The sequence below is a fragment of the Ornithorhynchus anatinus genome, chromosome X1 (assembly GCF_004115215.2).
Source record: "Ornithorhynchus anatinus isolate Pmale09 chromosome X1, mOrnAna1.pri.v4, whole genome shotgun sequence".
NCBI lineage: Eukaryota > Metazoa > Chordata > Mammalia > Monotremata > Ornithorhynchidae > Ornithorhynchus > Ornithorhynchus anatinus.
Genome location: NC_041749.1, coordinates 35,683,903 through 35,708,326, shown reverse-complemented (window position 1 = coordinate 35,708,326; position 24,424 = coordinate 35,683,903). Strand labels below are relative to the sequence as shown.

The window sequence follows — 24,424 nt, the reverse complement described above, 5'->3', positions numbered from 1 at the left end:
TCAGGTCCTTTGACTCCCAGGCCCAGGCTTCTTCCACTAGGCCATGCTGCTTCAGTATCCATCTAGATTATATGAACTCTTATTCTGTGAAGAGATACACTGAACCTTTAGAAGAAGCTACTGTGAAGCCCTAGGTTCAGGTTGGGCATCTGAAGTTTTCCAAGGGGGGCCAGGAGGGCCTGACTCCTGATTGACCTGGCACACACCTGACCGACAGATACTGCCAAGTGGAGCCCATGTTTCTTCCAGATTCCTTTCCCTCTTTAGAAAAGGATTCTGTTTAGTTCTTTCTACATTCAGATTTGTACCTATTTTTGGTGCCCTGAGACTCTGAAATATCAGTGGTATTAAACACTGAGCTTGGGTCCCTGGGAAGCAGCATGGTTTCATAGGAAGAACAAGGGACTGGGGGGCAGTAGGACAATTAGAGCTCTGCCACTGGCTTACTGTTGGACGTCAGGAAAATTACTAAATGTTCGGGACCTCAGTTTCCTCACCTTATAAAATGAGACAATCATGCTCCCCAACTCTCCTTTCCTCCCCTGGATGTGCCAAGGACAAAGTAGAGTAAATTCTGGGAAGGGGTTTGGAAAACTGAATGTATTAGCCAAATTTGAGGTCTTTATTCATTGTTCCTGACAGTCTTTGTTTCCTGTGGTGGTTGCTTTTCTCACAGCTTTTCACATTTCCTCCAAGTTCTCCCTATCCCACCTTCCACTACCTAGTTTTCACAGATTTGCTCTGGCACCTTTCCCCTCTCCCCTCCCTCCAAGCGAAAGGTAGAGACTGTAATAATAATAATAATAATAATGGTACTTAAGTGCTTGCTACTTAAGCCACGGGAAGCAGCGTGGCTCATTGGAAAGAGCCCGGGCTTGGGAGTCAGAGGTCATGGGTTCTAATCCCAGCTCCGCCGCTTGTCAGCTATGTGAGTCTGGGCAAGTCACTTCACTTCTCTGTGCCTCAGTTCCCTCATCTGTAAAATGGGGATTAAGACTGTGAGCCCCATGCTGGACAACCTGATCACCTTGTCTCCCCCCAGCGCTTAAAACAGTGCTGTGCACATAGTAAGTGCTTAACAAATACCATTATTATGTGCCAAGCACTGTTCTAAAGACTGGGGTAGATGCAAGTTGATGAGTTTGGATACAGTCCCTGTTCCACACGGGTTGCACACCCTTAATCCCCATTTTACAGATTAGGTAAATGAGGCCAGGAGAAATGAAGTGACTTGCCCAAGACCACAGAGCAGACATGCGTGGAGCGGGGATTAGAACCCTGGTCCTTCTGACTCCCAGGCCTGTGCTCTAGACCCTGGGGGTGGTCCCAGGCCTCAGTTCCAGCAGCTCCTACAGCCTGTCACAGGCCCTCATCTTGCCTGATCGCTCCCACTCTGGGTGTCCAAGAGCAAGATCCCCTAACCCCAAACTGGGACTGTGCCAAAGTCCGCTGGAACTGCAGTCAGGGGAAATGCCGCCCTGAAATGCACCCGCCAGTCACTCAGATGTGCCAAAATCAGCATGCCTGGATGAGATTGAAAATTAGTCTAGCGGTACGTAACTCCGAAAATAATGGTTTCATCCGATTGGACCTGTCTCTGATCATGCAGAGTGGCACTCTGTATCTGCCCTATGCAGGTTTGGGGTGAAAGAGAATCTCTTCCTATAAAATCCACCCCCATCCCTTGACCCAAGATATCTTCAGTGGCTTCTTTCCCAGCCATCAAACAGAAGGAAGCAGTGTTGCCTAGTGGATAGAGCAGGGGCCTGGGAGTCACTAGGACCTGGGTTCTAATCCCAGCTCAGCCACTTGTCTGCTGTGAGACCTCGGGCGAGTACTGAGATATTATTGCTGATGCCCGTTGGATAATTGAAAGGACTAGATACTATCAAAAGGATGTCAGCTTGTGTTTTATTGATTGTAGTAAGGCCTCGACTGCGTGGATCACGAGACACTCCGGCGCACATTAAGGAAAATGGGTTTGCCAGACCATTTAATTGCATTAATACGGAACCTGTCTGCCAAACAGGAGGCTACAATAAGAACAGAATATGGAGCAACAGATTGGTTTCCCATTAGTAAGAGTGTAAGACAAGGATGCATCTTATCGCCTTATCTGTTCATCCTTTCTACAGAATACATTATGAGAGAAGCCGAAGTGGATGAAGATGAACGGGGAGTAAAGATTGGAGGAAGGAATATAAATAACCTCCTTTATGCTGATGATACTACCCTACTAGCAGAAAATGAAGATTTGAAGGGCTTATTATTAAAAGTGAAGAAACAGCAAAAATATGGGCCTGCATTCGAATGTCAAAAAAACAAAGATCATGACAACTGGAAGTTTTAACACATTTGTTGTGGATGGAAGAAGACTGAAATAGTCGACAATTTTTCTCTCCTGGCATTGATAATCAAAAATAAAGGAATTAATAGTCAAGAAACACATCAAAGAATTAATGTTAGGAAGACTTGCTATGAAGAGCTTGGAAAATGTCATGAAACGTGGTCATATAACAATTGCCGCAAAAATACAAACTGTCAATTCTATGGTGTTTCCAGTGGCAATGTATGAATCCGAAAGCTGGACAGTGAAAAAACACGGTAGAAAGAGCATAGATTCTCTTGAAATGTGGTGTTGGAGAAATATTTTATGAATACCATGGTCTGCCCAAAAAACAAACAAATCGATTTTGGAGTAAATTAAGCCAAAGGGTCTTCGGAAGGCCAGATGACTTAACTTAGATTAGCACATTTTGGACACATAATCAGGAGAATTAATTCTCTGGAGAAGACACTAATGCTAGGAAAAGTCCAGGGAAAACGTGGAAGACACAGTCCAGCAGCTAGATGGGTAGAGACCATAACAACGATAATAGAAGAACCGTTAGAAAGGTACAGAACATGGCAGAAGACAGGACATTCTGGAGAAAATATATCCATAGAGTCGCTGTGAATCGGAAATGACTCGTAGGCACTTGATAATAACAATAACAGTTACCTCATCTGTAAAATGGGAATTAAAACTGGGAGACCCATGTAAGAAATGGATTGTGTCCAACCTGATTAGCTTGTCTCTACCCCAGCACGTAGTACAATGTCTGGCAAATAGTAATCACTTGAGAAATGCCACACACAAAAAAAAAGATGTATGACTGCTTTCTTCTCCCCTGAAGACTGTAAGATTCTTGTGGGCAAGGAATTGTGTCTACCAGCTCTACTCCGTTTTACAATCCTAAGCCCTTAGTACAGTGTTCTTCACACAGTAAGAACTCAATAAATACTACTGATTGATCGATTGAGAGGGAAGCTCCCTGCCTAGGGAGGATGATCTCTAAGCCCTTTCCTGGCTCCAAGGAAGAGACTGAGTCTCAGAACTCGGACTGCCAATGGGATGAAAACAAGCTGCCCAACTCAAGCCAAAGTCCCCAGCTCCAATACCGGTTTTATTAGTTAGTTATGGTATTTATTAAGCACTTATTAGGCGCCCAGTGTTGTGCTAAATGCTGAGGAAGATACAACTATAATAAATCAGAGTTTCAGGTTCACACGAGGTGACCAACTGTGCAAATAACATTTCACTGCGGTTTGCGGAGTAAATCTGAAGATCTGATTTTAAATTACTCGAGAGAGATATTTCAAGGAGGTTCTCTGCAGCAGTCTGCTCGGAGCTGCAATAAAAGACCTGGAAGCTAATGTTTAATTTTATTGCTATTCCTCTCACAGATTCTTCCACTGAACATCCCCAAAGCCTCTGTGACAGTCATCTGGAAGCTGGTATACCCTGGTGACTGTGCTAACAAAGAGAAACAGGCTTGTAAGCAAACGTGCAAAATATTAGCTGGCAGGATCAGCACAGTGCTGAGGACTGACAATAAGCCCTTAAGAAAACCAAAGTTTATGTGCCAGCCCACACCTGGGGAATCCTATTCCCAGCCAGAGATTTTCATCACCATTAAAGAGCTGGACAATCATGGCTGAATTCAGCCACCTGAGCAACCCATTGTTCAGTGATTCACTTATTGACAAAGTAGAAAACAGAATCCAGAAGGCTGGCATGTCCTCTGGGAAACTGACAGAAAGAGGGTGGAGATAATCAGTCATCATGCTCTGAACTGAACTAAAGAGCTATAAAGCTGTGGGGGTAGTTCACCCTTTTATATGGAGATGAAACCTAGATCCTTTCTTCCTTGTGCATTATCTATGGCTTTGAGTTATCCAAACTCCTGGTCCCCTTCATTTTTTTTTTAATGGCACTTGTTAAGAGCTTACTACATGCTACGCACCGTTCTCAGCATGGGGTAGATACAAGGTATTCAGGATGGACACAGTCCATGTCCCGCATGGGGCTCACAGTCTTAACCCCTATTTCACAGATGAGGTAACTGAGGCATAGAGAAGTTAAGTTACGACCACAAAAAAATAGCAATTGGTGAGGCCAGATGACCTCCTGACGTCTCTTCCAGCACTAGGATTCTAAGCACTATGAAATGTCGTTCACTACACAGTTTCAAAACTGGCATGAAGTTAGCACGGTGACTTACCTTTAATCTTTCTGTTACTCCATCGGTAAAACTGACTGTGAATTCAGCAATTTTCGGCACCCGGAGTTTTCCTTTGTTCTTTTGATCGGGCTGGTATTCTGTTCTTGTTTTCACTATCACCTGAAATAGTTCCACAGCATTAACACTTGCAACCTTTAATTGGCTGAGCATCACGGCACTTACGTCTGGGTCTGAAAGTTCATCGTAACTGGAATCTGTTCAGTGTAGGGCCAGGCTGGTTATCTGTGAATGGGTTATCCAGCTTCAAGTTAAAGAATCCAAAGAAAGAGAGACGATCCTAACGATTTAATGTAATGACCGACCAGCCTAAGGTCTCTGATATTTTAAGATCCTAGCGGGGAGGGCTGTATCTGCTTAGCCCACTACCCCATCACCTAACCCCCTGGAAGACTGGAGTTGAACAATCCCCAGAACTGGACTGAGAAGCTCTTGCCCCAGTACTAAGTTCCTTAGACTCCTGATCTAAATTAATGTTATCAATAATCATAATATATTTAAGCACTTACTATGTACCAGGATCTGTACTAAGCGATACCAGCAAATCAGGTGGACAAAGTCCCTGTCCCCCATGGGCCTCACATATTAATCCCTCATTTTACGGCAAGGTAACTGAAGCCTAGAGAGGTGACTTGCCCAAAGCCGCACACCAAACGAGTGGAGGAGCCGGGATTAAACCCATGACCTTCGGACTCCCAGGCCCGTGCTTTATCCACTGTGCCATGCTGTTTCCCCCATCTGGGGTCTGGGAGCCAGCTCAGCTGTGTCTGGAAGTAGCCACGGTCTGGGGGGCAGAGAGAGGTAGTGGGGCTCACAGCAGACGTGCTGAAATCCCACACCCCCAGCCTGTCTGGGCAGGAAACATCAAACAGTCCACAGGTGGCCAAGCCCAGGGTAGCCACACTGCCAGTGTTGGGGTCGCCGGCCTCATCGAAGGGTGGGGGGTGGGAGGTTCCCTCCAGCCTGACAATCATCCACCCAATCAATCAATGGAATTTATTGAGCACTCACTGCATTGGGTGCAGAGCGCTGTATAAAGCTCTTGGGATAGAATTGATAGATATGTTCCCTGCCCACAAGGAATAATAATAATAATAATGTTGGTATTTTTTAAGCACTTACTATGTGCAGATCACTGTTCTAAGCACTGGGGTAGAATTACCCTGTAATGGTCCCCCATGAGGCTCACAGTCTTAATCCCCATTTTACAGATGAGGGAACTGAGGCTCAGAGAAGTGAAGTGACTTGGCCGCAGTCACACAGCCGACGAGTGGCAGAGCCAAGATTCGAACCCATGACCTCTGGCTCCCAAGCCCGGGTTCTTTCCACTGAGCCACACTGCTTCTCTGATTCTTCTCTGATGCTACCAAGTATTCCTACGTGGTTCCCTACATGGAATTTCCCTACAGGAAGCTAGATTAGGACTCAGATCTCCCGACTTCCAGGCGTGTGGAATTTCCTCTGTCTCATTAAGCAGAGGGTTTCCCCCATCTTTCTCTGCCTCATACCAGGAATGTGGGCCCGGGTGCAAGGGCCCAGTGGTATGTATTTATTGAGCATTAACTGGGCATAGAGCACTGTCCTAATCACTTGGGAGAGTACAATACAGTAGAGTTCATATTAATGTCTGTCTCCCCATCAAAGCTGAAAGCTTGTTATGGGCAGATAATGTGACTGCTAATCTGTTGTACCGTACTCTCCCAAGTGCTTAGTACAGTGCTCTGCACTTAGTAAGCACTCAATAAAGCAGCATGGCCTAGTGGATAGAGCACAGGCCTGGGTGTCAGAAGGACCTGCATTTTAATCCCAGCTCCGCCACTTGTCCACTGTATGACACTTCAATTCTCTGTGTCTCACTTCCCTCCTCTATAAAATGGGGGTTTTAACAGCGAGCCCCATGTGGGACATGGACTGTGTCCAACCTAATTTGCTTATATCCACCCCAGCGCTTAGTACAGTGCCTGACGCATAGTAAGTGCTTAACAAACACCACAGTTGTTATTAACAATTCAATTGATTGATTGACAAGATCCCTGGAAAGAGCAAGTCCGTAAAGAGTCCAAAGGGGAGCCCGAGTCCGGAGGAACTAGGCCGCTTCCACTTCTCTAGAATCCTTCCTTAATGCCACTGGTCTCTGCCATCAGCTAAGGCAGCCGGATCCTGCCAAATTACACATAATAGGGGGCCGGGTTGGCGGGGGGGGGCGCTTAAGTCAGTGTCGTGTTACTATGGGGACAGTTTGGAACTGTCTCTACTGCAGCCAAGAAACTGGTTCTAGCCAGTTCATACTGCAACCCGCCTTCTAAAGCTCACCAAGTTTGGAGAAAGGAACATCGCCCTTAACTAAGGCACACTATTCTCTGGGCCTTCTCTGCCAGCTTTTAAGAAAGAGCCGGTGGAAATTATGCAGGACAGGTGATTAGCACCTGCAAACAGCTCTCAGGTTTCATTTATTTACTGTCAGGTGAAAAACTCATAGTATCTACTGTGCTATTACAGCATATTTTCACCCCCTCCAAATGTGGTGAGAAAGCAAAAATGCAAAAACTCGTTCACTGGGGGCCAGGAATTCCCGATTTAGTTTCCGTATAATCTACAGCTTCTTTTCAAGGGTAAATCTCCTGTTTAACACAGGTCCCTGGACAGCAAAATGGTTGAAAGTTGGGAATGGTGCGTCCCTGAGGATAGCTGCATTAAGCCCCAAAGAGGAACATAAAGATGAAAGTAAATAATCAACAGCCCTGCTTGTTTCTGCATGCGTGGTCTCATCACTCACTCATTTGATTTTCATTTCCTACTTTTTCACCTTTCGTCGGTCCCTCGGGTCGATGCGGTGTTCTATTTGCCTCATTTCTAGTCCTTCAAAGTCAGTTTTATGCAGATCACTAGGTTAAATAGAGCATCGAAAAAAAAAAGGTCCATCTGCCACCATATATGGTGGCATTAAGAACCGTCTAAGCGGTTAAAGCCAAAGAATCCCCCAAGGACTGGATCTTAGGAAAGTCCCTTCACCTCTCTGGGCCTCAACTTCCTTCCCTGCCCGACCACCTGAAAGGGCTCAGCGGGTCCTGTAGACTTCCTCTTATGGCCAGGGTTGACGGGGAGGTGACGGTGACGGGATTTGAGGGGAGGGGTGATGGGAAGTGGGGGCCCAACGGCCATGTCCCCACTGTTTTTGGTTTATTTGTTTCTGCTTTGGGTGTATTTGTCCTGCTCTCCGGTTGTTTTAGTGTTTTAATTGTTTCATCTCTCCTTACGTGTCTTTCCCCAGCTCCCTCTTTCAGTCAGTGAATTGAGTGCTTACTGTGTGCTGAGTGTTGTACTAAGTGTTTGGGATAATAACAGTAAACAGTAAACAGACAGATGCCCTGCCCTGTGAGTCCCTTTAGAGCTAGGATGTTGTATGCCTTCCCGGCGCTTAGTACAGTGGTTTGCACACAGTCGGCACTTGATAAATGCTATTATTATTTCTACTACTGCTATCGCCACCACCATCCATGGCAGGGGCAGCACCCCAGAAGCTAGGAGGTGGAGGAGACGCCACTCAGCCTCCTCCTCTTCCTCCTCCCCCTTCACCCCCTTAGCAGCTTGGCCTAATGGAAAGAGCATGGGCCTGGGAGTCAGAGGACCTAGGTTCCAATCCCGACTCCACCCCTTACCTGCTGTGTGACCTTGGGCAGGTCACTTAACATCTCTGTTCCTCGTTTCCCTCATTGGCAAAATGGGGATTCAATACCTTTTCTCTCTCCTAGTCAGAGTGAGTCCCAAAATGGACCTGATTATCTTGTATCCACTTCAGAACTTAGTACAGTGCTTGGCACATAGTAAGCACTTAACAAAAAACGTCATTATTATTATTATTTAGCAGCAGCTGCTGCTATCCGTGCTGGGAGTTTCCAGCATCATGATGATGATGGTAATGAGTGCTTAGAACAGAACTCAGCGTTTAGAACAGTGCTTGGCACATAGTAAGCGCTTAACAAATACCATTATTATTAATAATAATAAATGTATTAAGCACATATACTATGTGCCAAGCTCTATGCTAAGTACTGGGGTAGTTGCAAGATAATTACATCCGACAAAGTTCTCTTTCCACGCGGGATCACTGCCTAAAGGAGATCAATCAATCAAACAATTAATTGTGTTTATTGAGCACTTACTGCATGAAGAGCACTGTACTAAGGGCTTGGGAGAGTATAGTATAGTGGAGTTGGTAGATATGGTCCCTGCCCACAGTGAGCTTTCAGTCTAAAGAGGGAGATAGGCATTAATCTAAATAAATGAATTATGGATATGTACATAAGGGCTGTGGGGATGAGGGAGGGGTGAAAAAGGGAACAAATCCAAGTGCAAGGCAGAGGACTTCTCCCCCGTCTTTCTCTACTCTTACCAGGAGCTTGGGCCTGCGGACAAGGGCCAATCTGTAAAGAGAGGGCGAGGGAGATGAGAGGGAGAACAGGTATTTTACCTCCCACTTGACAGATGAATAATCTGTGGCACAGAGAGGTTAAATGACTCGCTCAAGGTCACACAGCTGGCAAGTGGCAGAGCCGGGATTAGAAGCTGGGTCTTCTGACTGCCAGTCCTGTGCTCAATCAATCAATCCATGGCATTTATTGAGCACTTACTGTGTTGTACTAAGCGCCTGGGAAAGTATAACATAACAGACACATTCCCTGCCCACAACGAGCTTACGGTCTAGAGGGTCAAGATAGTCTCCTCTCTTGTACTCTTCCCAGAAGGCCATGCTGTCTTGCAGCAGGTAAATGCATCCGACTGTCCCACTCATCTCTGTTGTCATGACAACCTCCTCTGGGTGTGATGGCCTGAGAAATGGTGGTGACTGGGCAGGTCCCCACGGCACGGGCATTGGCCCCAGGATTCAGCCCTGGTCAATGAGTTGGGGGAATCTATCCCGCTGCTCCTCTTTCTCATTCTCTTCCACTGTCCTCTTTCTCTCCCTCTCTCTCTATCCCCTCTGTTCTCCCTCTTTTCTACTTCTTCAGTTCTGCCCCAACCTACCTCATGCCAAGAAACCAGCTCCTCTGTGCCTGCCCCTGATTGGCACCTTCCTCGTTTCTCCCCCCGAGGTGGGAGAGAGCTCGGCAGGCCGGGGAAGGGGGCAGAAAGCCGCCTTGAGTCTCCTTGTGCAAGCCCTCGCATTCTTTCCCAGGGGAGTGGAACAGTCATGGTTGCCATCCCTGGGGCTGGGCCTACTGGCTATAGCATAGAGTTTAACGCTATCTGGGTCAGGACACTCAGGTCAGGATTGGGGAGTGACCAGGAGCAGATGGGGGAAGGAGCAGAAGGGAGACAGGGCCAGAGCACTGTGTGTGTGTTTTTTATGGTATCTGTTAAGCACTTATTATGTGCCAGACACTGTACTAGACTCTGGAGTAGGTACAAGATGAGGGTTGGACACAGTCCCTGACTCACAGTCTTAATCCCCATTTTACAGATAAGGTACATGAGGCCCAGAGAAGTTAAGTGACTTGCCCAGGGTCATACAGCAGACAAAGGTCTGAGTCCTAACCCAGGTCCTCTGGATTCCCAGGCCAGCGGTCTTTCCACTAAGCAGCATTGCTTCCCAGCTCTGTAGACTGGAATGCAAATACACTTCTGACCCGCTGGGACACTCTTCCAGCTCAACAGACAATGAGCATTTTCAAAGTGTTTGAGGCAGTGATTCTATAAAGGATTCATGCTGGTGAACGGATGACCACGGAGCTCTCTGCCGACCGAGCCCAGGACCTTGGATTGGGAATCCATCTGAGGAAAATGGAAATTACGTAGCAGCCCACCCCCCCAGGAGACTCTACCCACCATCAAACGTTCTCATCAACCACACAAAACTTAAAGCTGTCATCCAGTTCCATTCCTTAGGCAGTACCCAGCTCAGTGATGCGCAGAGAGAGATGACCGTACCAAAAAGGCCGGCATGGTGCTCAGCAGGCTGCAAAACACAGCGTGGTAACCAAAAGATTCCACTCCAAGATTCCAGTCCACCTCCTACATGGCAGGGAGATCTGGACCTACTACAGAGACATTTCTAGCTCCCGAGCAGTTTTGCCAGCACCACTTATACACCATACTCCACATCAAATGAGAGGGCAAGGTTACCAACAGTGAGGTTGGAACCCAGCTCACTCGCTTTGAAGCAGCATCAGCAGTCCACTGGATAGGGCATGTGAGGATGCCCTATCAACCTCCGCTCCAAACAAAAACTCCTCACTCTAGGCTTCAAGGCTCTCCATCACCTTGCCCCTTCCTACCTCTCCTCCCTTCTCTCTTTCTACCACCCACCCCGCACGCTCCGCTCCTCCGCCGCCCACCTCCTCACCGTCCCTCGGTCTCACCCGTCCCGCCGTCGACCCCCGGGTCGCGTCCTCCCGCGGTCCCGGAACGCCCTCCCTCCTCGCCTCCGCCAAACTGATTCTCTTTCCCTCTTCAAAACCCTATTTAAAACTCACCTCCTCCAAGAGGCCTTCCCAGACTGAGCTCCTCTTCTCCCTCTACTCCCTCTGCCACCCCCCCTTTACCTCTCCGCAGCTAAACCCTCTTTTTCCCCCTTTCCCTCTGCTCCTCCACCTCTCCCTTCCCATCCCCACAGCATTGTACTCGTCCGCTCAACTGTATATATTTTCGTTACCCTATTTATTTTGTTAATGACTTGTACATCGCCTCGATTCTATTTAGTTGCCATTGTTTTTACGAGATGTTCTTCCCCTCGACTCTATTTATTGCCATTGTTCTCGTCTGTCCGTCTCCCCCGATTAGACCGTAAGCCCGTCAAACGGCAGGGACTGTCTCTATCTGTTGCCGACTTGTCCATGCCAAGCGCTTAGTACAGTGCTCTGCACATAGTAAGCGCTCAATAAATACTATTGAATGAATGAATGAAAGGATGTCCAAGAGAATACCTAAGGAGCTGTACTGAGGTGAAGGCCCACACTAAGCCAGGAAAGCAGAGAGGTAGTGTGTTCTAATGGATAGGGCACGGGTCTGGAAATCTGAAGGACACGGGTCCTAATCCCCGCTCTGCCACTTTTCTGCTGAGAGACCTTGGGCAAGGCACTTAACTTCTCTGGGCCTCGGTTACCTCATCTGTAAAATGAGGATTAGGACAGAGAGTCCGATGCAGAACAGGGACTGTGTCCAACCTCATTAACATGTATCTACCCCAGCGCTTAGTAGAGTGGCCGATGTCTAATAACCACTTAACGGATACCATAAAAAAAACTAGGAGGGAGAACAGGTATCCTCATTTTACAGTTGAGTTTTCTGAGGCACAGAAAAGTTAAGCGACTTGCCCAAGGACACACAGCAAGCAGTCAGTAAAGCTGGGATTAGAACCCAGGTCCTTCTGACTCCTGGGCCCATGCCCTCTCCATTAGGCCATGCTGCTTCTTGCTGTGCTTCCCGGGTAGCTGCATGAACCATGCCGATTCTCAGCTAATCCTTCCCGAAGGACTTTTTCTGCCAGCTACAGTGGCTTTCCAACTCCTCTGTGGCTGGTGGAATTAATTATTCATCTACTCCAGGAACTGAAATCAAAGTAATTCACGAGCCATCGAGCCAAGTCCCCAGAAATGAGCAGGTTTTTAGTTCAGATCTAGATGCTGTCCTGGAAAACATCCAAGAAATGTCCCAGGCCAGCGGGGAGTTTCCCAGTAGGTGGGATTCGTTTCTGGATTCCCAGAGCAAATCAGGGGTACCACTTTCCTTCCCGCTGAGCCTCAGACTCCATGGCCCTCATGACCTGGAGCTCCACTTTTGGGTGGGGAAAAAGTCACAGAGCCAGTCCAGGGCTGTTTGTCAACAATCTGGACCTACCCAGTGAGTCTGCTTCTGACCCTGGTCCCTGTCGTCTCCTCCATTTTGTTTTTTTTTTTTCCATGGGATATGCTAAGTGCTTACTAAGTGCCAGATACTGTACTAAGCACTAGGGCAGACACAAGCTAATCGGGTTGGACACAGGTCATGTCCCTCATGGGGCTCACATAATCCCCATTTTACAGATGAGGTAACTGAGGCACAGAGAGGTGAAGTGACTTGCACTCAAGCACCTTGTCCCTCCCCACCTCACCTCGCTGCTCTCCTAGCACAACCCAGCCTGCCCACTTTTACTCTCCCTGCCTTCAAAGCCTTATTGGAGGCATATCTTCTCCAAGAGACCTTCCCTAACTAAGCCCTCTTTTCCTTTTCTTCCACTCCTTTCTGCATCCCCCTGACTTGCTCCCTTTATTCATTCTCCCCACCCCAGGCCCACAGCATTTATGTCCATATCTGTAATTCATTTATTTATAATAACGTTGGTATTTGTTAAGCGCTTACTATGTGCAGAACACTGTTCTAAGCGCTGGGGTAGATACAGGGTAATCAGGTTGTCCCACGTGAGGCTCACAGTTAATCCCCATTTTACAGATGAGGTCACTGCGGCACAGAGAAGTTAAGTGACTTGCCCACAGTCACACAGCTGACAAGTGGCCGAGCCGGGAGTCGAACTCATGACCTCTGACTCCGAGGCCCAGGTTCTTTCCACTGAGCCGCGCTGCTTCCCCAGGGTGGAATTATAATTTATAATTATAAATATTAATATTTATATTAATATCTGTCTCTTCCTCTAGACTGCAAGCTCACTATGGGCAGGAAATATGTCTATTATATTGTTAAACAGCACTCTCACAAATTTAGTACAGTGCTCTGCACACAGTAAGCACTCAGTAAGTATGATTAATTTATTGATTGACTTGCCAAAGGTCACACAGCAGACAGATGGCAGACTGGGGATTAGAACCCAGGTCCTTCTGACTCCCAGGTTCGTGGTGTTTCCACCAGGCCACGCTGTTTCTCACCCTCCCAGAGATGCTGCCACTTGTCTGCTACGTGACCTTGGACAAGTCACTTCACTTCTCTGTGCCCCAGTTCCCTCATCTGTACAAGGGGGATTAAGACTGTGAGCCCCATGTGGACAAGGACTGTGTCCAACCCAATTACCTTCTATCTACCTCATCTGTAAAAGGGGGCTTAAGACTGGGAGCCTCATGTGGGACTGGGACTGTGTCCAACCTTATTATCCTGTATCTACCCCAGCACTTAGAACAGTGCCTGGCACATAGTAAACGCTTAACAAATACCACAACTCTAATTAGTCGAAAGAGCACGGACCTGGGAATCAAAGGACCTGGGTTCTGATCCCGGCTCTCCCAAATGCTTCTTGTGTGACCTTGGACAAATCACTTGACTTCTCTGTGCCTCAGTTCTCCTTCCTACTTAGACTGTGAGCTCCAGGCATGCCAGGGACTGTGTCCAATCTAATTCACTGTATCTACCTCAGCCCTTAGAACAGGGTTTGACACATAATAAGCACTTAACGAATACCATTAAAAAAAAAGAACTAGGTGCACTTCAAATTCCCTCCTATGGACAGAGGGTCTTTGGGGGTCTCCCACTCCCCCCTGCTGGATCCCCAGTCCTTTTCGTCTCCAGCCATTTGTCCAGCTTCCTGAACTCACCCTGGAATCATTAGGCCCAGGAGGTTCTGCTTGCCCACTTCCAACAGTGAAGTCAAGTCCTGTTGTCTGAACCTTCAGTACATAAAACGGGATGTGCCAGAAACCTGGGCTGGCTCCCTCTACTCAAGCCTTCATGCTGGTGCTGAGATATTTTTCCTTAAGCCTGGAGCTGCTAAACCTGGTAGGGGTAAGCTAATAATATTAATAATAATGATTCTATTTGTTAAGCGTTTATTATGTGCCAGGCACTGTACTAAGCACTGGGGTGGATACAAGCAAATCGAGTTGGACACAGCCCTTGTCCCATATGAGGCTCACAGTCTCAATCCCCATTTAATTAATGAGGTAGCTGAGGCACAGAGAAATGAAGTGACTTGCCCAAGGTCACACAGCAGACAGGTGGTGGTGCTGGGATTAGAACCCAAGACCTTTTCCCCTCCCGAAATCCAAAACTCATAACAGTAATAACAATAATGATAATGGTATTTGTTAAATGCTTACAATGCGTCAAGCACGGTTCTAAGTGTTGGGGTAGATCCAAGCTAATCAGGTTGGACACAGTCCCTGTCCCACATGGGGGTCCCAGTCTTAATCCCATTTTACAGATGAGGTAACCGAGGCAGAGAAAAGTGAAATGACTTGCCTAAGGCCACACAGCAGACTGGTGGCCCATGACCTTCGGACTCCCGGGCCCGTGCTCTATCCACAACGCCACGCTGCTTCCCGCCTGGCACCATCAACGGACTTGTGGCTTCAGCATCTTCTCTGCAGGTTTTGGCTGCCCAAGGAAGCTCACTAAAACTGTATTGCTACTGCACGATGGTATGCTTGGTTGAATCAGAAATGAGCACATCCTGTCCTATCCGCTGTTGTTGTCAAGATGGGCTGTATCTAGTTCCAGTCCCCTTCAATCTATTCTATGTGGCCTCGTTTGAGGATGTAACCAAGGCAGTTGGAAGTTGATGTCAGAATATGGCTCCCTGGGCAGCAGGTAACGTGGTCGGGCCGGGAGACAGGATCGACACAGACAGAGATTTTAAAATGCCTTTTTTCATAACACTGACTCCCCTTGAGTTAAAAGCATTTCAATTTTCCATTTAAATATGTGAAAGGTTATTAAGAAGTATGTGTATGTGTGTCTGTGTACACGTGCTCAAGCGATATTACTGGCCTTTATTTTACAGACTGTAAGCTCACTGCAGGCAGGAATCATGCCTACCAACTCTTTTATATTACACTCTCTCAATTGCTTAGTACAGTGCTCTGCACATAGTAAGGGCTCAATGAATATGATTGATTGATTGATTGAGGAGATGGTGGGTACATCTCCAGAAGACAAGCAGATGGCTATGAATTGCTTTGCAGAATCATGCCAGTGGTCTCCATGTAAATATATATCAATCCGATGGCATGAATTGACAATAAATGGACCTAAAGAAATCTAATGACAACTGAGATGATGTATCTCACATGCCCTCTGGAAAACCCTATCCACAATCAAGAATCTCGATTGGTGACACAGAACTAAATGCTCCAATCTAATTCTTCTGCCTAAGCAGTACGTTAAGTAATGATGCGTGGAGAGACAGAACAGAAAACCCAATCAAAAAGGGCCGTATGGCTAAGGAAGATGGTGAATATCTTCCAAAGGTTTCCAACAATGGGGTCTTATCCAGTCACATATACCAAGATTGTGAGACCTGCACCTACTATATCTAGCTTCCTGAATAGTTTCACCGGCATTTTACCCAAGAACCATAGTCAACATTTAAATGGCAGGAGGATGACAACAAAGTCTTGGAATAAGTTCATTATCACAGCTTTCCTGGGAGAGTCTCATGTAGAGAATGGATGGTCACAGGATGCCCAAGCAGCTGATGAGTGGTGACATGAAATGGAGCCCATGTAAGTTGAGAAGCTGTAACTCCCAGCAAGGGGCTGCGAGTCAAGGGTTCCCACCCCGGCTCTGCCACTCGACTGCTGTGTGACCTCAGACAAGTTTCTTACCTTCCCTGGGCCAGTGTTTCCTCCATAGGGGATTAAGACTGTGAGCCCCATGTGGGATATGGACTGTATCTGATCGTCTCGTATCTAACCCAGTGCTTGGTACAGTGCTTGGCACATAGTAAGTGCATAACACATACTAGAATTATTATTACCATTATCACTGCTATTATTGTCATTAAGTGGGAGATCAGAAAAAATGATTTAAAGACTCAGTGTTGCACAATATCCAACGCAATGAAAAAGCAGCAGTTTGGGGGAGAAAACAGCAGCAGATAGAACAGCCTGGTGTCTAGCAATCAGGATAGGGCTTGCTCTTTCTGAGCAGAGGCTTCTGGAAGACTGGGATATACAAGAAGCAGTTTTGAAATCTGCAGCAGCACTACAGGTGGTAAAAACATAAGTGCAGCAAATGATAAAAAAAGTAGTCGTGCATACACGGTGTGGAACGGAACATAGGACACACACAGGTCTTTCAGCAGCAGCCTAAACCACGGTGAATCCATAAGATCTTAGCACCAGTGATGTCATCTTCAAAAACAAAGCCCTCAGCTCTCTCTTCTCCCCAACCACTCCACGTATACACCCACAAACACGAACATCACACACGTGTCATGCAGTTGTGGTGGGCATTCCCTTTGACAGTACACAGCTATCCTTCATGGAATAAGCGTGTCAAGCAACAACAAAGTTTTCCTTATGCTAAATCAGGGGGGCTTGTCATTCTTGAAAATTACGGTGAGACATACTAATGATAGGCTACTATTTCTTAAAGACTATTCATTCGTGCTGTGTTTCATATCATCTGCTTATCTCTGAAAACACGACAGCAAGAATCCAAAGCCCACCAATGCAGTGTCCTTTAGAAGGCTGGGAAGTTACCCTGAAAATCTGACGGATTTGACTGGGTAAAAAGAACAGGGCACAGGGCACAGGACAGCAGAAGAGAACATCCCACGGATGAAGTATTCCACTGCTGCAATTTCTGCGTGGGATCAAGGGGGTGGAAAGGAGACAGTTGCTTTCTTCCAAGAGCTTTTACTGAATATGTATAAAAATAAATCACTGAAACAACAAAAATCTAAAATTAAAATTCCAAACAACTGGTAATCAGTTAAAAAAAAGATGATATAGATCATCTAATCCTGGCTCTGCCACTGGTCTGCTGTGTGACTTTGGACAAGTCACTTAACTTCTCTGTGCCTCAGCTACCTCATCTGTTAAATGGGGATTAAGTCTGTGAGTCCCATGTGGGACATGGACTGTGTCAAACCTGATTAACTTGTATCTATCCCAGCGCTTAGTTAAGTGCCTTGCACACAGAAAGTGCTTAACAACTATCATAAAGCGTCAACAGACAAGTGTCATCTCAGTCTCCTAATCGGGGCCAGTGTTTCCTCCATAGGATTTTCTTCCCTTTGTTGATCCAAGGAATCTTTAGGGGACAGGGACTGTGTCCAACCTGATTACCTTCTATCTACCCCAGGACTTAGAACAGTGTCTGACACATAGTAAGCGTTTAATCCATACCATTAAAAAAGAATATGCCCATCATCGAACCTGCAAATTTCCAAAGCCATTTTAGAAAGTAGTTGGAGTCTGTTTCGGGTTGTAAGAACTATTGTAAGCAGCAGGTATCCCTCTGGGGAGCACATTCTAATGGCAAAATCCCTGGATTCTATTTCAACAAAATATTAGGCACTGCCATTTTACTATCTCAGGGAGAAATCACCCAGCCTGTAAACCAGAGCTGGGAGCTGGATGTGCTATGGGAAAGGGGGAGAAGGGGGGGGGGGAGAGGGAGGAAGTGAAGATGAGAGTGGGAAATGGTGGGGGGGAAGGAAGAGGGAGGAAGGAAGGAGGAGAGGGAAATAGAGCGGGGTAAGGAAGGAAGTGAGGGGAGTAAGGGAGAGGGAGGAAATGAGGAGGGGAGAGGGAAATGGGGTGGGATTGGTGGGGGGCGGGGAGGGATGGTGTGTGTTTGCAGGGGGAGGAGGGGTCCTTGCTTATTTCATTTTACCTTTTCCGGAGCTGGAAACTGAAGATGATTGACTTCCAAGGGGGTGATCAGAGGGACCGTCTGAAAGCCGTCCACCCCGGAAGGCCGTTTGCTGTTCTTGTCACTCAGGTGAGTCCCCAGCTTCACCATCCTGGAACCTCACTCCTTTCCCAGACCTGGAGAAAATCCCGGCGATGGTGGTTTACACTGCGGACAGAGGCAAGACCAAAAGCAGTTGAAGCCTCCAACACCCTTCTCCCTCCCCGGCTTCTGCTTAGGATGATGACATCTTCATTCTTGAGATCTCTTGAGAAAGAGGTTCTCCATTCTTGTTGGGCACTTGGACCCCAGGCCTGTCATCCAGGCCGGATCTGCCTGGGATCCAATCATCCGGGGATGAAGAAACCCACAAGAAACCCCCAAACGGGCTGAAAATCCCAGCTACACAAATTTACAGTCTGCCCCTCGATCACCTTGTTGGAAATCGGACCCATACAATAAAAGCAACCGTCCTGCTCTTTGTCATCCTAAGAATAGATACCGCCTCACTGGCCCTTATGAAAACTGCCATTTCCAGCATTCATTTTCTCACAAACCCCATGAACAGTGATACGAGTGAGTAGTCTATGGATAAGCATAATCATACCTTTGTAGAAACATTTTTGTGACGGTGGGGAGAAGGGGGGGGAGACGAGAGACAGCCATTCAATCTCTAATAAAACAGTCCAGTGGCACAGGATATAAGTGCAGATGAGAGGGAATCACCCCTAAAAATCGGACCACACGTTCATCGACTAGCTCTCCCGGCTTGGTCAGAGGGGCCCGCTTCCTGCAATCGCCCTCGGAGACGACACGGACGAAGACAAAATGGGGATGGTGCAGAGGGTCGGTGGAGCGGCAGAACCCCCATCCCCCCGAAGCCCCTACTTACTGCACCGCTCGGTCAGGCCGGACTCACGCCAACCCGGGGCAGAGGCCTCGCCGTCCTGCAGATGGTGGCCGGTGCCGAAGGCACAAGGCTACCGAGGGGATCAGGCTGCGTCCGTGAGCTGCCGAGAGCAAAACAGGAGCCGGAACGGGGAGCTGCTCTGCCTGCAACGCACACGCATGCATACACACACGCGCACACACAGACACACACAGAGGCACACTCGCACACTCACACCGACACGCTTTTCAGGCTTCCATCTGGCATCTGGCACCACCTGCTGTCTCAGTCGCACGGCCACAACTGGGGTCCAGAAGAGCTGGCTCTGAGAGGTGGGAGAGAGATTTATGGGGGGAAGAGAGCAATTGCAAAACCCTGAGAAAAAAGAAAACCCACTTACCAAGCGACGCCGCCTTGGGCCTTCACGGCACACGGACAAGAAGCGCCCAGAGTCGAGTCAAAAAACAACAGGTTTGGGAGAGCACTCAGTCCCCGTTTGCAAGACGATGATGATGACGGCATTTGTTAAGCCCTTACTATGGTCCAGGCGCTGTACGGAGCACTGGGATGGAGACAAGCAAATCCGGTTGGACACAGTCCCTGTCCCATGTGGGGCTCGCATTGCCAATCCCCATTTTCCAGATGAGGGAACTGAGGCACAAAGTAAAATGATTTGCCCAAGGTAACACAGCAGAAGCGTGGCAGAGTAGGATTAGAACCCATGACCTTCTGACTCCCTGGCCCATGCTCATGCTTGCACGGTGGGGAAGATTATTTTAATGTCTGTAATCGTATTTATCGAGTGCCTACTATGTATGGAGCGCTGCAATATTAATAATAATAATGGTATTTGTTAAGCACTTACTATGTGCCTAACACTGTACTAAGCACTAGGGCAGACACGAGATAATCAGGTTGTCCTACTTGGGGCTCGTAGTCTTAATCCCCATTTTACAGATGACGTAACTGAGGCACAGAGAAGATAATGGCTTGCCCAAGCTCACACAGCCAACAAGTAACAGAGCCCACATCCTCTGATTCCCAAGCTCCGGCTCTTTCCACTAAGCCACGCTGCTTCTCACTAAATGCTTGGGAGAATAGAATACAAAAAAGCAGAAACATTCCCAGTCCTCAACAAGTTTACAGTGCACAAGGGTCACTGGTTCTGGCCCACACCACCGTGAAGCTGAATCAAGTTGGAAAAGACTCGGGGGAGAATGTGTGTGCTTTAGTCGGGGATGAAGCCCCAGCAGGAAACAAGTCTCTCGGTATTTCTTGCAGTTTGCTAAGCTTAGTATGTGGGCAGGCAAGTGGTGATCGCCTGGGAAGAACGTCCTTGGGAAGGCTAAGCACTTGAGGAAGCCTCTGGAGCAGGCCCCAACTCAGGACAACAATCTTCTCCCACTCCCTCTGCGTCGCCCTGACTTGCTCCCTTTATTCATCTCCCCTCCCAGCCCCACAGCACTGATGTACATACCTGCAATTTATTTATTTCTATTAATGTCTGTCTCCCCCTCTAGACTCTAAGCTCACTGTGGGCAGGGAATGTGTCTATTGTGCTCTCCCAAGGGCCTAGTACAGTGCTCTGCACACGATAAGCGCTCAATAAATTTGATTGAATGAATGAATGAATGTGTCCTGCTCCAGACGACTGTGGAAGCCTCAGGCAGGGGTGGGCGGAGGACAGGGAATCCGGAGGATCTCCAGTTCAGGAACGGAATCCTGAGACGCTTCCCAAATTGGATCACGCCATTACGGCTCCCTGGAACCAAAGATCTGGGGAGCGGAATGCCGGATCTGAGAAGTATCAGAAATGAATCGATTAGTCAATCAATCAGTGGTATTTATTGAGCGTTTACTATTGGGAGAGCACAATCCAAGAGAAATTAGCAGACTCGCTCCCTGCCCATATTGATCTTACAGTCTAGAGGACTGAAGAGGACTGTATCCCCCTGTTTCCGAGACCCATGTCCCCGGTTGGTTACTCCCATCCTCAGAGGTTGTTAACAGCGATACAGGGACTGACCCAGCATTCAGAATCTCCCGGCCAGGACTCCGGCTCGGCTACACTACTCCCTTAGGCCTCTGCCTAGGTGATTTCTCCGGTTCCCTGTGTTGACCACATGACCCCCCCTCTTCAAACCCCTTTGAGGTCTCCTCCCTTAAACATCTCCATTAAAATTGCTCTCTTCTCCTCTGCCTTGCCTCCCTCCACCAAGAGACCCCTACATGGTCACCTGCTCAGTATCTCCTCTAGACTGCAAGCCCGTTGCAGGCAGGGAAGGTGTCTACCAGCTCTGTTATGCTGTACTCTTCCCAAACCCTTAGTATAGAGCTCTGCACACAGTAAGCGCTCAATAAATCCCGTTGATTGATTCTTTTCTGTCCAACCCGATTGCTTGTCTCCTCCCCAGAGCTTGGTACAGCACCAGGCATACAGTAGATTAGACTGTAAGTCCATTGATGGGCAGGGATTGTCTCTATCTGTTGCCGAATTGTCCATTCCAAGCGCTTAGTACAGTGCTCTGCACATAGTAAGCGCTCAATAAATACTATTGAATATAGTAAGCGTTTAACAAATACATAATTATTATTATTTATTTTAATGTCTGTATTCTCCTCTAGACTATCAACCCCTTGTGGGCAGGGAATACTTACCTTATGTATAAAATGGGGATTCAGACTGTGATCCTAGTGGGACAGGGACTGTGTCCAATCGGATTAGCTTGTATCTACCCCAGGACTTAGTACAGTGCATAGAATGCACTTAACAAATACCACATAAAAAAACTTGGGGGCAATGGGAGCCTTTGACCTCATGACTTTCCAGTTGTGCAGACAGTCTCACCACTTTGTGGGATAGTTTTCTTTTGTCTTGAATTTCATTCATTCACTCGTATTTATTGAGCACTTACTGTGTGCAGAGCACTGTACTAAGTGCTTGCGAAGTACAATTCAGCAACAGAGACAATCCCTGCCCACAACAGGCTCACAATCTAGAAATCAACCACCTTCAAACTTCAGTGAGTGCCCCCTCATGTTGCTGTGGGATTTGATGAAAAATTCCACCGCCCTCTCCATATTCTCCAAACTTCTTCATGCAGCAGAAACACTTACAAGTCCCTCCCTCGGGAAAGTGGGGAGTAAGAGGGTTCCTATTTTGAGTTTCCTTGCATTTGCTCATATCGAAGCTCACCTACCTTTTCTAAGGCCATTCATTCAGTTTTCTGAATTCTTCCTATAGCTTCTTACATGTTTCACCACCTGCAGAGCTTCGTGGCTACTGCAAATGTGGAGATTTCACCACCCATTTCCCTCTTCGGACTGTAAGCTCATTGTGGACAGGGAGCGTGTCTACCACCTCTGTTGAACTTTACCCTCCCAAGTGCTTAATACAGTGTTCTGCATATAGCAAGCATTCAATAAAAACCACTGATTGATTCAGATCATTTATGAGCTATTGAGAAAAAAATCCACAATTTTTACTTACACATTTTTAAAAGTAGCCGTTAAGCCCTACCGTTTCTATTTCGACAGAATATTCCCTTTAATCCCAAGATTACTGTATACTTTTAATGCCTTTGGTGTGGAATCTTGTCAGAGGCCTTTTGAAAATCCAAATTGATTTCCCCTTTCAGAAACCAACATGTTTTGGTAAGTGCTCACTGATCCTCAGTTTAATTCTGGAGTCTATTAATTTGCCAGGAAAAGAAATGAGAAACACTGAACCATACAATTCCCAGGGCCACCTTTGGAAAACGTTTTGGGAATTGAGTTATTTGAGCAATCCTACAGCCTTTCAGGACAATGGCCATTTACATGCTGTCATCCGCAGAGCCTGCTCAAGACACCTTGGCATCGAAGCAAAAGATTTAAATTCTCCCGATGATGAAACACAGGACCCGAAAGAGGAATGGATCTGGGAATTGTCCACCTACCCACTTTCTCCCGCATCTCATCCCTGTCCCCTCTGCCCCAGGCTTTGCTAGGTTTCTAGGGTCCCTGGTATCAAGGGAAGGGTCAGAAAGCAGCCAAAGAGTTTTTAAAATAGGAAAAACTGTCCAGGGCTGGTTTGGATTTATGTGTCCTAGGCCAGAGCTCACTGGGGAAGAAGGGGCGAAGTGAAGCCTGAGGAAACTGCAGAGTTACAGAGAGGGGGAGGAGGAGAGGGGTTCTGAGTTTCAAGGCAAAAGAAAAAGAGTGCAGGTCTCCCCCTCTAGATTTTAAGATCATTTTGAACAAAGAATGCGTCTCCCAAATCTGTTATATTGAACTCTCCCAAGTGCTTAGTACAGTGCTCTACCCTCAGTAAGCACTCAATAAATATGATGGGTTGATTGATTGACTTGTGGGAACATGGGTAACAAGTGTTTGGGTAGGAGAAAGCACAAAGTGGGTTTTAAGGAATTAGGGAGGTGTGAAATGGGAAGGAACAAGGAGACAGGCATGGACGGGGCTGGGAATAAAGAAAAAAAAGTTTATACCTGGACATAAAAGGTCTACCTGGGCAACTACTGGCAATGTCATGCTTTATTTTATTGCTATTGTTCTTGTCTGTCCGTCTCCCCCGATTAGACTGTAAGCCCATCAAAGGGCAGGGACCGTCTCTATCTTTTACCGATTTGTACATTCCAAGCGCTTAGTACAGTGCTCTGCACAAAGTAAGTGCTCAATAAATACTATTGAATGAATGAATGCTTTACATCAGATGTGCTTACTGAGATGCAGCGTGGCCCAATGAATAGAGCTCAGGCCTGGAAGTCAGAAGGACCTAGGTTCTAATCCTGGCTCCATCACTTGTCTGCTGTGTCACTTTGGATCAGTCACTTCAGACTGACCGTAAGCTCGTTGTGGGCAGGGAATGGGTCTGGTTTATTGTTTTATTGTCCTCTCCCAAGTGCTTAGTACAGTGCTCTGCACCCATTTCTTTGAGCCTCCGTAAAATGGGGATTAAGACTGTGAGCCCCATGTGGGACACGGACTGTGTCCAACCTGATTACCTTGTATTCATCCCAGTGCTTAATACGGTGCCTAGCACATAGTAAGTGCTTTAACAAATATCACTAAAAAAAGAATGTGCTTGCCACAAGAAGTAAAAGGCCCACCTCTGTCGCTCACCTAATTGAACTAAAAGACAGGAAGCAGAAGTCGGAAAGAGAAAAGGGACCTCCTTTCCCCCAGCCTAATGGGGGCCTGGGCAACCTCCCGCTTGCCCATCCGACAGAGCTGGCCTGGTTCACCAGGAGCTGTGCAACTCCCACCACCCACCCCACCCTGAGTTTCTCCAGAACTCTCTGGTGGAAAATAATAATAATTGTGGTATTTGCTAAGTGCTTATTATGTGCCAAGTAGTCTACTAAACACTGGGATAGATGCAAGATAATCTGGTTGGACACAGTCCCTGTCCCACACG

The 24,424-nt window shown here is 47.2% G+C and overlaps 1 protein-coding gene across 4 annotated transcripts in view; it reads right to left on the bottom strand.

Annotated features, from left to right (window-relative positions):
• The window catches only part of NSG2 (neuronal vesicle trafficking associated 2), a 28,496-nt gene extending 8,923 nt beyond the window's left edge, over positions 1-19,573 (bottom strand). The window contains exons 1-3 of one of the 4 annotated variants that reach the window (XM_007660317.3): positions 19,412-19,573; positions 18,105-18,290; positions 4,545-4,664 (exon numbers count right to left, since the gene is read on the bottom strand). In XM_007660317.3, the coding sequence (XP_007658507.1) occupies positions 4,545-4,664; positions 18,105-18,233 (249 nt within the window). In that variant the 5' untranslated portion in view covers positions 18,234-18,290; positions 19,412-19,573. Of the gene's footprint in view, positions 1-4,544; positions 4,665-18,104; positions 18,291-19,014; positions 19,316-19,411 lie in introns of those variants that run through there. The other 3 variants (XM_007660320.3, XM_001519637.4, XM_007660316.3) reach the window with 3 other exon arrangements.
• Positions 19,574-24,424: the final 4,851 nt, after the last annotated feature.